This window comes from Serinus canaria, chromosome Z (genome assembly GCF_022539315.1).
Source record: "Serinus canaria isolate serCan28SL12 chromosome Z, serCan2020, whole genome shotgun sequence".
Lineage (NCBI taxonomy): Eukaryota > Metazoa > Chordata > Aves > Passeriformes > Fringillidae > Serinus > Serinus canaria.
In genome coordinates, this window is record NC_066343.1 from 43,446,494 (window position 1) to 43,463,427 (window position 16,934).

At 35.3% G+C, this 16,934-nt stretch overlaps 1 protein-coding gene across 1 annotated transcript in view; it reads right to left on the reverse strand.

Moving 5' to 3' along the window:
* Positions 1 to 16,934, reverse strand: part of CNTLN (centlein) — a 181,750-nt gene that overhangs the window by 52,163 nt on the left and 112,653 nt on the right. Inside the window, 6 exon segments of the mRNA XM_050987362.1 lie at positions 3,937 to 4,056; positions 4,058 to 4,161; positions 7,516 to 7,673; positions 7,774 to 7,947; positions 10,587 to 11,107; positions 13,981 to 14,072. Coding sequence (XP_050843319.1) covers positions 3,937 to 4,056; positions 4,058 to 4,161; positions 7,516 to 7,673; positions 7,774 to 7,947; positions 10,587 to 11,107; positions 13,981 to 14,072 — 1,169 coding nt within the window.

Consider the following 16,934-nt stretch of genomic DNA (forward strand, 5'->3'; position numbering starts at 1 on the left):
ATTTACAACCATTTATAACTGGACTACATTTATCTAGAAAGCCCACAAAATCGGTCCAAGTAATTACACATTTTCTGGAATGAACAAAATGTGGGGAAATTACAAAAGCAGTTTCAGCTACTGCAGGATAATTACAAATAAAATTCCATTTATAATTTCAATTTTTTTCCTAAAATTTATTTAAAGGAAACCACAAACATACAATTGTTATATATGTATATATTATAAATATAATAGTTTATTAAGTGTAATACTACCTCTTTAAAGAGTGAAAAATCTTTAAAGTAGACCAGGATTTAAGTGATATCTTAGCATAAAATAATACTTCAGTCAATAATTTCCAATGCATCTAAATGTATCATCAGTTTCTTCTTTGTTTCAGTGCAACTGAATAGTACTAAATTGGATGATTTACTTTTATTTTGGTACATAAGAGAAGTGAAGCTGTGATGCTGGTTTTGCAGATACAACACTGAACTCTGGCCTATGCTTTGATACTGAGCAATAAAAATAGTCAAGAGAATATGTAAAGTAAGCCACAACCTTTAAAGAATAAAAAGCTTTCTTTAGCACTTTACTTTTCTACTTTTCATGCTCATACCTGTCTATGCTTGAGATAATCTACTAGATAAATGAACTAGGATCTCAGGGGAAAAGAGTTCCCTTACAATTCAAAGAAAAGTGGAAACCAAATAGCTAAAATAAAGTTTGGAGGTATATTCAAAATGCTGTCAGAAAAAAAAGTGTAGTCTGGCTCAGATTTAAAACATGCCTCTAAAAAAGAATTAAAAGCACCTTCTCAGTTCAGCAAAAGTGTAGCAATATATCTGCAGGAAGGCATCTGAAAAAAACTTTACTTAAACCTTCACGTTATCCTCTTCAAAGAATGTGTCAGCATTTGACCAGTCAACTTGTTCTTATTCTGAGATTTAATTTTCCTTCTGAAGTAGACTTACACAGGCACTATGCTGCAATTGCCCACAGTATTCTGTAAAGAAATGCAGCTTTCCTGTGACATCACCTGAGAAATGCTGGAGACACAAAAATATGGTACATTTGAGCAGTGGACCTTTGAATAGCCTTCACATGAATAAGAGAAGCGCTAGTGACTTAAACTGCTAATGGTTTTAATTTCTTATTCAATATACTTTTCTGGATTTTTGCCACAAGAACGACACTGCCTAAAACTAATTATGATTAGTTGCATGCAATAAAGATAGAAATGAGTAGAGGGAATATTAAACCTTAGAGAAAAGATCCTGAATTTTTCCAACAATTTCTTTTAAAGTCTTTTCTTAGAAACTAAGAAAGTAATAAATACCATGACTTCTGCATTAAGTATCTGCTCCAGCTGTGATTACTATACACCAATAACAAAATGTAACTACTGTACTTCTTGTACAGATGGTCTTGACTCAGTGTTAATGTGAATCCTTGGAGAACGCAAGTGTTGATTCTCACATGTGCAGTCACTTCACAGCCATTTTTTAAAAATATGCAAGGAATTGCTTTTGCAGATATCAAACAAAGCTAGATATCTACATTACTGCAAAGCATTTATAAGGCCAAAAAACCCAGAACTTAAATCCAGAATTCTGAACTCTTAATAGCAGACAAATTTACCCTACATACAGGCCTGGGTGGATTTTCAGAAAAAAACCACAAAACCATGCATGTATATGTTCTGAAAATCAGCAGATACTAAATAGTCATTAGGCTGCATGAACTGTAAAATCTATCTCAAAAAGAACATCTGGAATATTTAAATCTTAAATCTAGAGTTGATCTTCCAGAGTCCCTGGGGACTAAAATGAAGGACTGACTGCAGAAACATCTGTCCTTGTCTGCTAAAGGATTTATTTTCTTAGATAAATTCAGGCAAAATGGCATCTTGTCCAAGCCACGATAGTAATGTTAAGAGTTGCTGGACTACTAAACCTACCTTAGTCTAGGACCAAAAGGTCAATATTAATGTAAGTTTATGGTTCTGGCAGTAGATGCTTATTTTTGGATATTAGTAATTTTGGCACTCTTGAATATTTAAGATTTTCTCCAAATCCAGAGATCGTGTCAATATATTTTTTTCCATAGTTTGACTGTTTTTGACATTCTACCTCTCAAGAAAATTCTAAAATCCAAAGTAACAAAAGTATTAACAAAAAATCTTAACAAACATTCTTTCCCTTGCAGTATCTTTAAACTTCACTTCTAGATAGTATTTCTTACAAAAAAAACCCAACAACTCATACAAGTCCCCCACACAAGTGTGCTTTAGAACCATTAGATCTGTCTGAATCAGGGTTCTCTCTCTAAAACATGAGTGTACCCTGCACTGACTGTGTAGGTTCTTTCCCTCCTTAATTTTCACTTGGCAAGTAGCCCAAGCCTCTGCTTTAAATTTCCCACTTGGTAGCACTAGTATGGCACCTGAAGAGTAATTAGTTGTAAGAAAGGGAATTTGAATCGTTTGCTGAGAAGGAAAAAAATGTGCATGCCTAATAAAGATTTTTTCCTTGAGTACCTGAAACACCCTTTATTTATTTTTGCTTAGAATGCACCACCCTTTAAATAGATTTTTTTTTTTAACCTTCCAGAAAAACTGAGTGATAGAAAACCAGTTTGGTTTTAAAGCAATGCTATTTTATTTTAGTTAGTCTTTTCCATTACAGCAGCTCTTATTTTTACATAAATTTTGTTAGCCCCTCTTTTTTTTATAAGAGTTCCTTGATAACAGCATTTTCTATTTTACTTCTCACATTGCTCTTCAATAGACACCAAAGGAGTAGTCTTCTAGGAAGGCAAATCATGAAGACAACTGAGAAATCAGAACATTTTCACTAAATTACACATATCGTTCCCTGTGAAGTTTATACTGTCCATGAAACTTTATATTATGATACTGTTTGTAAGATAGGCAGATCTTCATTGGTTCCAATGAACTTGGAAACTCTTTTAAAACCATTCATTACACATACATAATTATGCAAAATAAGTAACAGAAATGAAGTTTTCCCTCCTCTAGAAATTAGCAGTTCCCTAGTCCTAAAAAAGTGAAGTGCTGCTCCTGATACTGCTTCTGCCTTCTGTGCAAAGGCAAAAACACAGAGAAGTTTGAGGGGGAGGGGATTTGATTTCTTTTTTAATGTCTGCCTCCTTCCAGCAAGTCCATCTGTTGTAGCACTATAATTCTGGAAGCAGGATGTGTGTGTGACCAACAGGAGACAATTACTGCATAAGTGTTTGTTGATTCAGCTCTATAAAGGGCAGGCCAATCACTACAGTATGAACAGAAAAGAATTCCAGCTGAGGATCTGCATATAGATTAACACAAAATACATATATACATGAGAATGGGGAAAACCAGAAAGGAGTAATAGCATGGAAAAGGAGTAAGTAGAAATGGAGACTGAAGCAGAGAAGAAAGTTTGTGTCCTTGGGTTGTTAACTAAATACTCTACTAGTCTCTATTTCCATAAACTTTGTTTTTTAGCTTTTCACCTTAACAGAGAAAAATGGGATTATATAGACACCAAACAGGTCTGAGTCCCCTCTGGAAGAAAACTCTAGTTGTCTTGGGGTGTATGGGGACAGTGCTTGTTCTTCACAGAGGAACAGATACTAGGTCTGGACTGACCAGATTCTCAGGAAGGTTTGCAGATCACAGGCTGAAAGTGAAACTTACCTCATTCATTTGAATACAAGTAAAAAATCAGCATGAAGACCACTTTATTTGCAAAAGGATAAATGAATTGTGTTTATACACTAGCCTCAACATAATCTGTACGTATTAAGTGGCCCACACAAAGCATGGTAATATGTAATATTTCATAATTTTATTATAATAAAATACAAAAAAATCAATGTTATCAAAATATCACAGAATTGCACTAGAATTAAGCTGAACACTGCAAGACACTATAAAAAAAAGTAATTTACCTCTATGGTCAGTTTATTCACTTGAAGTCTCTGATCAACCAAATGTAGCTGACTTGGTAATTTTTCACTGGTTTGTTTAACATTTTTAATGGAAGTTACTGCTGTCTTTTTTTTTCCTCTGTACAACAGCTACCTGCTTCTGCAGTGGCTCAATTTTTTCCTGCAGTAAAGTAACAGAGTAGCCCAGTTTCTGGAGAGTGATATTTCTCCCTTTTGCTCTACTCACTGAACATAAAATGGCATATTACTAAATGGGCAAAATCATCCTAAGTAACATGATTTATGATTTGTTTTGGCCCTTCAAAACACTCCTGCAATCTCAAAAATATTTCTTAGTATGTACATTGGTATACTAACAACTGACCTATAAAAACATAACACATATAAAACAGTCAACCTATAAACACTCCATGTTGTGCTTTTTCTTAAGTGGCAACAATGCAAAATCAACAAGGACTTGGAAGTTACATGTGTCTTGAATTTCTGATTAAGATTATCAAAAATAAAGGCTTCAGTGTCTTGTTAACAGGCTGGGTTTTTTTTAAGATCTAAACCAAAACACAATTTGTTTCATTGGCTGTGTTGGCTACAAGAGGCAAACATGAACAAAAGGTAATGAAAAAACTCATATCAGTCAGTAGATTCACTAGGTAGGACTTAGTAAAAACTTACTTTAGCTGTGTGAAAAGATGCTGTTTGATAGTCATTTATTATATGAGAACTTCACCTTAAAAAGTAAGCTAAATATCTGAAAACACACATACAAATTCAAACAAGCAAATCTTGCAACAGCCTGCCAGAGGGTTTGTTAACTAATTTACTAGGTATTAAATGCTCAGTGTATATTTAAACACTTTTGATTATGAACACTGCAATACTTCTCCAGATTTTTAAGTTTTCAGATACAAATTTCTAGGTCATATCATGCAAGATATTTCTGGGAATATTTATATCTAAAATAGTTGTTAAGCAAATTGAAAAGAGTAAAGACCAACACATCTTCTACTAATTGCACTGAACAAATTACTGACATTGCAGGATAACTTAGCCATGAATTCTAGGTAAGTACAATCACCAAACAATTTGAAAGACAAAGAACTGAGCTCTCAGCAGATGATGAGCAAACAATCCACATCTGCAGCAAAAGGACTGAGATCTCCACTCTAACACACAGCTCTAAGAAATGTATGAGATGTAAGAGAGTTACAGTAACTCTGCTAGTACTGTACAAGGTGTTATATATTCCTACCACATGAAGGAAAAATGACCAAGTCCTTGTATCATTAACGGTCTCATTTCCAACCCCTTGCACAGCTCAAGACTTTGGAAATATCTTTAGCCTCTCTTTGTATTAGAATACCCTCCAGTAGGGTCCAAATCCTCTGGATGGACTAAAGAGTTCAGTTAAAACTAGTGTTCCCAACTGTTAATGCTAAACATTTGGGCAATACTTTCTATCACACTCATAAACCATTTTTTCAAATGCTTTTCCTGCAATAGGGGAGTTCTGCTGAAGCATATTTAACTGCTTAGTGCTCTCCAGACACTTCCTGCATCTGCTTCAGTTCCACCAGTCAGTTACAAGTGTCTATCAGAATGTATCTATCTTCTCCACTAGAAACAGAGAGTAAATGTAACACAAGCCCTACAGCAATTGTAGAGACTGTGCTATACTACCAATCAAAAGAGGACAGAGTGTCCTGGGTTCCCTGCCTTGTATGTCCTCACTCAGGAGTAGGAGATTAAAAAGAGTAGCATACTTTTGTAAGATCTTCATATATAGCATGTTCACCTACTCATACTATGTATTGTTACCAACCAATTAATGAGTTTCTTTTATTTTTCCAGTTTATTTCATCAAAAAGTATTGATGAAATAACACCATCAAGAATATGTAACAAGACCAGTGCATTTGCACTAAAATTTTGGAAACTAAGGAAACAATCTTTTTTCAAACTATGTTATATCACCATTCAAAATACTGAATTTAAAACTAGTTATCTAAAAGCAGCAAGTTGCTGAGTGTTTCAGATTCTCTTTCTTGAACTAAAAAATAATAATATCTGCTTATGTTTAAAATTCCATTAAGTTATTTATTTGGACAAACATAGAAGGGAAAATCTATTAAGCACTGTTAAAAAGTCCAAGAATGAGTCATCTGTTCAAGATTGTAGGGAGCCTCTTAAGACCTGGGACTCAACCAGCTGGCCCTCTTCTGCAAGAAAACAGCTATAGAGGCTAGCAATGAGACAAGCAGTTCAAATCCCAGACAATCCATGTAAATAGGCTAAAAGCATACTTTTCTCAAGACAGAATCTTCTGGACACAGAGTGTCGAAAGTATCTTTCTAAGATGGAGAAACTCATCCAGTGCACAACAAACTGAGAGCCATTTATGCTTGATTAGTCAGCACACCATTTGGCTAGAAGTGAGGTAGAGAGGGGTGCTGCTATCTCCCTGTCATGGGTTAGGTATGCCTGCTCTGTATGGTGCTTCTGACTGAGAGGAAGTTTAATGGGATGTCTGTGGCATTCTTTGCCTGGACTGTGAGACAGCACCACTAGCTTATACAGCAACTTTACATTTTTAAATCATCTTTTACATTCCAGTCCAGATAGTTTTACAGGTATATTTGGTTTGTATGGCCAGGTTTTGGTAGTAGGGGAGATACACGGGTGGCTTCTGTGAGAAGCCACCAGAAGTTTCTTCCTCGTTCAGCAGAGCCATTGCCAGACAGCTCAAAGATGGACCCATCATGGGCCAGTTAGAAATGATAGCATCTCTTTGATAACATAATTAAGAAGGAAAAAGTGATTGCAGATGTTAACTGTGGCCAGAGAAGAGCAGAGAGAGAATATGTGAGAGGAACAACTCTGCAGACACCAAGGTCAGTGCAGAAGGAGGGACAGGAGGTGCTCCAGCAGGTGCTGGAGCTGAGATTCCCATGCAGCTCATGGTGCAGACCATGCTGAAGCAGCTGCAGCCCAAGAAGGATCACAGGGATGCAGAGACCAACCTAAAGCCTGTGGAGGAGACCCACACCTGAGCAGGGCGTGCCTGAGAGGAGGCTGGGACCCCATGGGAGGCCTGTGCTGGAGCAGGCTCCTGGCAGGGACCTGCAGACCTGGGGAGAGAGGAGCCCACACCAGAGCAGATTTCCTGGGAGGACTTGTGACCCATGGGGGACCCAGGCTGGAGCAGCCTGTCCTTGAAGGACTGCACCCCGTGGAAGAGTGACCCACGTTGCAGCAGTTTGTGGAGGACTTACCCATGGGATGAACTCACATTGGAGAAGTTCATGGAGAGCTGTCTCCTGTGGGAGGAACCCCACACTGGAGCAGTGGGAGAAACAGCATGTGATGAACTGACCATAAACCCCATTCCCTGTCTCCACGTGCTGCTGGGGGGAGGGAGGTAGAGCTGGGAAAGAGGGAGGAATAGGGATAGCTATTTTTAAGGTCTTCTTTTATTTCTCATTATCCTCCTGATTTTGTTAGTAAAAAAATTTAATTTATATTTCTAATTCAACTTTGTTTCACCCATGGCGGTATTTGATGACTGATCTCTTTCTATACCTACCTGAGCCCACAAACCCTTTGTTGTATTTTCTCTCCCTTGTCCAGCTGCGGCAGAGGGGGTGAACAAGAGGCTTTGGTGGATGTCTGGCATCTAGCCAGGATGAATCCACCACAGCAGACTCACTGTCCACAAAATATTCTGAAATATAATGAATCCACCTGCTGAATATCTGGAAACAGGTTTTCACTTCTATATTGACAGTCAAATTAATTAAGAGCAGACAGAAGTGCTAATATTAAACTCCAAAACTCCACTCACGAGAACAAACCAATATATACCTTTTTATTATATTGCTCATTTTGGACTTCTAAATGAAGGACATTGCAGGGCTTTTTTTTCTTCTTGTTTACTTCTGGCTGCCGTGGATCAATGTTTTGCACTATCTTCATAATCACTGTTTCCAAGCTTTCAGAAGTTGGTATTTCAGAGTCACTAAAGCAGCACATGCAGAAAAACAAAATACAAACAAAACCAAAAAACCAACCAAAGAACCCCAAACAACAACAACAAAAACTAAACAAAAAACCAACAAAAAACCCCAAAAAAACCCCTAAAAATACCAAAACCAAAATAAAGTTAAACATTAAATGCTCCAAAGTTAATGCATAAGCACATAAAAATATACTTTACCAATACAATAATGCAAAAATCTATCTCTGAAAATATTTTATCAAGTCCTACTCTGTCAAATGCAAGCTCACTCTACAATATAGAGGCCTGAGACTTCAGCTGCTTCTTAAAAGAAAACTTTTGTGACAATTCACAGAAGTGAAATAAATGAAAAAATACTTGATTGTACTTCTAGAATGTGAATGGCTCATAAACTACTAAATTTTTACTTTCCTTCATTTTTCCCATTTTATAATATAATAAGTAAATGCACAATCGGTAATAATATTTTGTTTCAATTGAACTTTATTTATAGTTCATAAAGTTCGTAGTTCATATAGCTCATAGTTGACTGAGACAAACTCAGAAATAACACTTCAGTGAAAGCTCTATTTAGCACCCCTTTAGAATGCTCTTAAATTCTGTAAACCTGTTAATCCTTTCACTGAGATTCCTGCTGTGTAGAGAAACTGGACCTGAAACTTTAAATCTTCTTACAATTTTTCCTTAGAATTACACTCAATGTGCTCATAATCTCCAGTTTTTCACTTCCTTACCCCACATTATCATTTGCTTTCTTATATTTGAGGAAGCGTACTTTGAAGTCTTGGATATATCCTCTTCTGTAACATCAGGGACTACATATCATCATTTGTGTGAGCGGATTTGTGAAGGAATCTCTAAACAGAAGGCTAGTTTGATTTGTTACTTTTTAAACCAAAGTATTTAAAAGAGCAGAACTGAGTTCAAATTAAGTTACATCATCATAAAAATCCTTTAGATTTAGAGATGTAGTTTACTCAACCAGAGAAAAGGCCTCAAACTGATGACAAGACTTAACCCATAAACATGTTTATACTTTTTAAAACCTGTCCTGACACATTGGTATGTCTCACTGATTGATGACAACAAAATCAATGCATTGGTGTAAAGGGGCTGCTGTACAGCCACAGAGATATTTCTAACTTCATACACATTTCCCTCACCTGCTTTAAGGAATGTTCTATTTAGAAAATGGAAGGCTTGCATTTAAAAAACTCAGAGCCAGCTACTAGTAATAAAGAATGATATTTATTAATAAGCAGAAGAGGAAACTAAATTAAGATACTTCCCTAAGTTGTTGAAACTTCAACACCTTGAAACTTCAACAATGTTTACTGTTCTACGACAAGAACTCCCTAACCCAACATTTGTACAATTATTAAAAACACTATTTATGGTTAGCCACAAGTGAAGCTATGTAAATAATTTTCATTTCGAACAAGTGGAATGACAATGTGCTTGCTCAATGTTTTTCTTAAAGAGATCAACATAGCAAATTAAATACTCACTAATTACAACATGCATACATGTTTCCATACGTGCAAACATGTATGTTTCTTATTAAAATCAGATCTGCAATATTTTATTATATATTAAAAAACCTGAATAATTACATTAATGACAACTGACTGATTACATGGTTCTTAATTTGTTTTCTCCCTCTAGATACTGTGTTCAGGAACCCCCTTTTTTGCATGGGGAGAAGTAGTAGAAAGGCTTCATAAGCCACTATCGATTTGCTCCATATGACACACAGAGCCAGTATAAAGCCTATGAAGACAATTCTATTTTCTTTACGCTTTTTCCATGTTTTCTGCATCTTGGATACATACAGGCTTGAGAAATTTCTTTGCTTGTCTTTTAGAACAATGTCCTGAAAGATAAGGTGTGATAACCATTTACCTAGTGGCTAACTGCTGCCTCCTCAAGTATATGGGGACATAATAAGGAGAAGAAAAAATTCTCTTTGTTTATATGACATTTGCCAGTAGAATTTTCTGAGAGCCTTTTGATTCATGACTGGGATTGTATGTGGTAACCATCACCTTAAAAGATTTTTAACCATCATTCAATTAAAGTTAGTACAATGACTGCATAAAACATACAGGAAATAATTAGTGTGGATGGTTCTTAATTTAAAGGATGTTAAACAGCTTGTAGACATCTGCTAGCAAGCTGAAATGGGTCATTCAAAATTTATCTAACTAAATTAAGGGGAAAAAATGTTTCTCCTCCCGGGTCGGCATGTCACAAGATAACTAAACCGACTTACTAGGCTTGCCTGGGAATCCTTAGCTGTCAGTGGTGAATATGCAAAAGGCCAGCAAATTAAATCAACCTGCCAAACTGTCAATTTCAAGCCTCATGACTGCATGAAAATAGCATCACTGGAAGAAATCAAGCATTGCCTTCTTTTGGGTTTCCTGGCACCTATTCAAATACTCATGCAGTTGTGGCTAATTTCGCATGCAAATTTCAGTCAATAAGCTCCGAACAAGACCTCCCAAGATATTTCAAAGGATCTGACAGTATTTTTTTTGAATACCAAATCAACAGTAGTTGAAATTCAATCTCCATTTGCTAGCGCTTTACATATGCACAGTGTCCCCTCTACAGGGCTAAGTTAATGAGAGCTGTACCTGCTTTCACTCATATCCTCCCAGCCGTCCTTACTGAAGTTCTCAAACACATTACTCATAACCTTGATGGACTGTTTGAGAAAAGCTCCATGATGTCCCAAAGAGCTCTTTTTCTTGGCTGTTTTTAATTTAACCTTGGTGCCTGTTATCTTGCAATTACATTGCCCAGAGATTGCCACTGCTTTGGCTTTATCCAGCAAACACTTCTGCTCCTGGACTTGACTCAGCAAATCTTCACTTTCATTTCTCAACCTGTTAGCTTCTGTCACTTGCCTCTTCAAAGAGGCAGCTTCTTTTTCCTTCTCATCAATCACGAATTGAAGTTCTGCTTTTTCCTTTTTTACCTCACAGATCCTCTTAAGTAGTGCTTCCAGCTCTCTTTTTCTTGTGTCTGCATCTTCCTTTTGCAGTTTTAAAGATTCTTTCAAATACACTTTCTCATTCAGTAAGTCTTTATTTATTTCTTTCTGTTTCTTTAATTCCCCTTCAATAGCTTTGAATCTTCTTCCTAGTTGTTGTACCTAAAAAAAGCAATTTTAGCACTTACAGTTACAATATTTCAGCCTGTCTTGAAAAACTCCAAACTATGTTTTCAGATATATTTATTACATGACAATAATATCACATGAAGAGCAAGGACAAAAGCTATCTGTAGTCCTTAATTTTAAAACAACTTTATGTAGCGCAGATTAAAACATTTTAGCTGCAATAATACAGCTGTTGAACAAAGGGCAGATGGTAAAAGAACTTAAAATTCCAAGCGAAATGACACAGAAGTTTAAGTATACCATGCTAATGAATCTTCGTGATGCATCTTGAGCTCATTACTGATTTTGTTATACATACTAATTGAATTTTAAAACATTTTCAGAAGGATTACTACTTTGAAATACAGGCAATTTTGCACTAGCTATCTGAAGCAACAAGTTCTTTCAAGTGTGGTAAATACAGAAACAAAATATTAATTTGATCTTTCAAAAAGCCCAAAACAAATCTTAGCAAAGATTTCAGAAACTCACCACCTAAAAATGTGGAAGCTAGTATGTGTTTTTTATTCAGAGAGAGGAAAAATCTATCATGTTTCAATTAAGAGACTAATTTTCCAAGTTCCTCACATAAATTTTGTGGAAGACACCATTCTACCTATGTTTTGCTTCTAAAGTCCTTTGAGGTTTATGGATGTTGAAGTCCATTAACAATAAACTGACTCTCTGTGATGTTCTTGAATATCCACGTAAAGGGCAATTTCCAGAAATAAGGGGTGATTTTAGTTTTAGCATACTAATGTGATTATTTAGTCTATGAGACATCCCCAGAAGCCTGAAAAGGGCATCAGAGCAAGTTTTGTGCCCAGTAATGAGTTACTCCAATACCTGGAAAAATATTTTTTGATGGTTTTGTACAAGCTCAATCCCCTCTCTTTCACTAAGGAATATGTCAGGGGTTCTAGATTTCTCTGTACATTGTTAGGAAAGACTGTCTTTCCAGGAGCTATACTAGCGTGTCCATGGCTAACCTGAACTCCCAACCTTGTAAAACACTGGCTGGTTCCCACACTTTGTAGCAATACAAAATGTCAAAACTATCTTTGACACTGAAAATATTGAAACCATCTTATTTCTGTAACTTTTACTTTTAGGTTTTTACTACAACATTTTGCCAACACTTATTTTATTTTAAAATTTATGAAATGTACAAAGTGGGTATTACAGATAGGATTCAGATAAATGACAGCTCTTGATGTACAGGGCAAATTACGGCAAGAGCTGCTCAAACTTCATAGATATTTGAGAATTGGATATTGAATTCACAAATTCACAAAGTCACTACTGATAGTGACTTTGATAGGAAATCTTTAATATGAAGAGACAATATATTATGGCTACATAAAGTTAATGGGTGAAATTAGAAATAAAAGGGTTTTTTTTCAAATGCTTTAGTGAAACAAAGGGTTATAATTAAATCATAATTTGCACTTTCCACCCCTACAACAATGTGTTAGACCAGTATCTTTCTTCAATCACCTTCCTAAACTGAGATTCTGCTACTGTTTTCTCATTTCTTTAAAGGAACCTTTTGCACTCAGTAGCACTTAAAGTCATGTATGACAGCTGGATGGAAATAAACAATAAATAGCTTCTACACCTATCCCTAAGGTACCATCATAACTCTGTATATCCATAGAGATAAAAATTATGTAGTACCTGGCAAACAAAATTATAGTTCTGAAATACAGATGATAAGCAAGCATAAACTGTGACATTTCAGATGGTAGCATTCATATTATTTCAATTACTCACTCTACCTTAAGATAAATGAATGTGAGCACTTCCTATTCTGTGTGTTATTATTTTAACATGATGTTTGTCATTCAGTAATAACGAGATGACAGCCTTCATTGCCTGACCATATGGCAAGTGTTACAAGTATATGCAATCACATAATCTGCTGTAAATTACCATACTTCCTACAAGTTAATTCACAGATAAAAAATAAATAGACATACCTGAACTGACATTCAAAGTTATAGATTTGTGTTTATTCAATTTAAACATGCTTTTAAAGATTTATAAGTAATTAAACAAATAGTTTTACAAAATGACAAACAAAAGGCATGATACTGTTTGAAGGATGCCTTTTCTTTCCAAGCAAACAAAACATATGGTAAAATACAAGTGAGCCCTCTTAAGAGAACACCTGTTAACATACTAAACTACTTGTGTATATTACAAATATCAATACAAATACCAACTAGTTAAGAACATCCCATCACTGTATGAGGCAAAACCTGTAGAATGTTAAGCAGTAAAGATAAAATACTTATTTTTTGTTAAGCTAGAGAACACTACATGCATATAGTACTATCCTGTAAAAAGAGTGATAGACCTACACACGTAGAAAATATTTGCACATGAAACATGTGCTAAAATTTAAATACAACAAACAGTGAATTCATCATTATTATGCATCAATTCTATTTTGTAGAGGAGCTCTATGGAGATTAACACCTGATATCATCCAAAGTTAAATATTCAGCAAAGGTATTAAGGTTCATGAAGTTAAGGGGCAAAATGATACTTACAATTTAGACAATCTGTTAGCTTTTAGCATTACACCCCTAAATGCTCTTTTCATTTTTTCTGACATTACTCATGTTTATCTTACATAACATTCACAGCTATTTCCCTAGAATTTATTTCTGAGCAAAATTCCGGAAAGCCACCTTTTTAAATTTTGAAGGACAATGATGGCTTAAATTCGTGAATACTGACATTTACATATTCATACATACATACATACATACATACATACATACATACATATATACATAAATATATATATATATGATTCTTATATTAAAATTCAGATCTGTTTGTTGCGGTTGGTATTTTACCTTCTGTAGCATCTCATGTGAAACTCCTCTCATATACTTCTTTGGAGTATTACCCTTGACCCCATCATCTTCACTAAGATTATAAAGTGGCTCTATCAGAAAATAAATAACACATCTCTATAATATAATAAATAAAATACATTATGACACCTAGTATTTCACTAAACCATTCCTTAGACATTTTAATGAAATGCATTTTTTACTTCTGTAATTATTTATAATGTGGTCTATTTCTTGACAAGCTTTTTGGTCAGTTTCTAAAGTGACCTCTCTTCAAAGTGTTCTGTCACATAATTATTAATCTCTGTAGCATCACAGTATGTTTTTTTCAGAGTACAAGCTTTTCAAAGGTACAATAGATCTGCAGGTTAAAGACACTGTACTTTCATTCCAATTTTTATTCTTTTACAGACTATTCCCTCTATGCCTTAAAAGCAGAATTCATTGCCGTTTTATCTACACAGTCACCATCAGTTTTGTTCTCTAGGTCTTGTCCCCTGCTAGGAGGATCAGAGTGATTGGTGAACAAAGCAAATAGTAACTGAATTAGGATGGATGAAAAGTTTAAACCCTGGTTTTTGTTACGTTAAAGATCATGTACTTCACTAGATAAATCACACAAATCATTCAACTGAAATACTGTGAAATCATAACAATTAGAAATTGATACAGCTATTGATACAGCTGTCAGAGACAGCTATACACTTTAGATACTAAAAAATCCCAAGTTAAAAATTAGATTTATTCTTAAAAAAAAGTTTAGAAGTACCAATACATATGGTCAATGAGAAATCAAGAGCTTAGCATTCACAATTTGCCCACTGCTCATAGAAATGAGCAATTAAACACATCAGAGGGATTTAATCTTAGAATAAGAAATATTGCATTACAGAACAAAAAAATCCCAATACTCTAAAAGCACTACAATATTAGTATTTCTTTTTTGGTCCTTCTTTCCCCCAAATGAACTTAAAGAATTAATCTTAAGGGATAAATATCTGTGCTACATGGTGGAGGTCTGCTTTAGAAGTAACATTTCAAACTACAAGCAGACACTGCAGGTCACTTAAAAACTTTTGATTTATAAACAAAGCAAGTGTAGAAGAAAACAGTGTTACTCTCTATAGATTCACAATCCTCTTGATATAAACAGTGACTAACAAGTTTGTTAGAGTGAATTAGACCTTTCTTTTGTCTTTGGAACATGTCATGGCCAATTAATACTTCTGTATTCATGAAATAAATGGAACACTATTCTAAAGATAACAAAAGCTGAAAAAGGTAAAACTATGCATCTGGGGAATATGTACCTTTACCTTGATATTAATATGTTAGTTCCCATGTTACTTCAGACTACAGTCCCCCAGCACAGTGGTACTGCATACATTTAGAGCATTCTTTAAGTAACACACAAAGATAATACGAACATGCTTTTCATCTTTTTCTAAATATTCACTCATTTGAATGCCTGTTGTAGCTTTTATATCAGCATTTACTGTACTCCACTGAAAAGAAAAATTATTTCCCACAGTCAAAGAAACTGATCAAAGCACACAAGGTGTTATGTTTATTATGTGGATATATTAAAATGCAATTTAAAACTCTATAAATAGACATATTATATGCAGATAGTAAAGAATACCACTGCAAAAGGGATAGAAAAGACTATACATGTTCAGTATCATCAAACAAGACACAAGCAACATAAATAAAAGTGTAGTCAAAGGTCACTGAAACTTAACCCTTTATATTGAGCAGAAAATATATGGCCTATTCAAGCCCCTTTTCCCCTCCTCCCTTCCAATTGTTATGTAATTCTTCATAGGAACTGGTTAGCGAAGGCAATGAAACAGCATCACCTGTAACTGTCTGTCTAGGATAGTAGAAAGATACATCATATGAGTCTACTCAGCAAGACATGCTCTACCTGTCATACTTCTACATAAAATAATAACATCTTCTCCCTCAAGGAATAGACCCACAAGTCATAAAGCCAACTATCTTCAGTCATCAAATTACCATGGTCTTACATAAGCACAGTTACATCCCACTGAGAAAACATAGTTAACTGTCAGCCTTAGAACATAAAACTTAATTCCTAATTAATAGTCACAAAATCTGATGATGCATTAGTTCAACACCACTGCCAAAATGGTACTTGAACTATGAAACTATAGTAGACTGTAATATTTGCAGAAAGCCTGCTTACACAATGAAAAAAACACCCCTTTAAAAAAAAAAAATACGCAATAGAGCACTGTAATAGTCACTTACAAAGAAACTATACAAACCATCAAAGGAATGACATTTTTGCCTGCAGAACACACCAGGTGAAGGATTTCCCTAACAAAAAAAGGCTCCATGGTGCACAAAGCCACTGTGTTACTGACTCCAGTGGTACGCACCCATGCCCCTGGATAGAAAGAAACTTCTGGTGGGAAACACCAGGGTGAAGGCCAGAAGGGAATGTCACTCCCATGTATATATACTGAGGACACAGTATATTCAGGAGTCTCATAATGAAAGAAGCCTTCAAACTGCCTCCTTGGAGAAACAGCAAGGCAAACATTTTACTGCTTTTTAAGAAGGCATTTCCTGTTTTTCTGAATAGGATTTGATGGATCCACTCTCCTGCTTTTGGAGGAAATGGCATGACTACCTGCCAACACATCCTTAACCTTCATAAACAAATAAGGGCATGAATAGCATGAGCAGTGAATTTGGATTTTGATGACTACCAGTAAATAATTGGGCAACAGAAGAAGAATCGGAAGAAATTGGGAATGGAGGAACAGAGTTTCCTTTTCCCTTGACCCACTTCATCTTTGACCAACAGGATTTGAAAAGTTGTATGAAAGAACAACAAAACTATCCATTACTTCTTCTGACAAAGACAAGTGATATCCAGTAAAGACAGACAATTATAATACAGGAAAGCTCAGTTTCTTTTTACA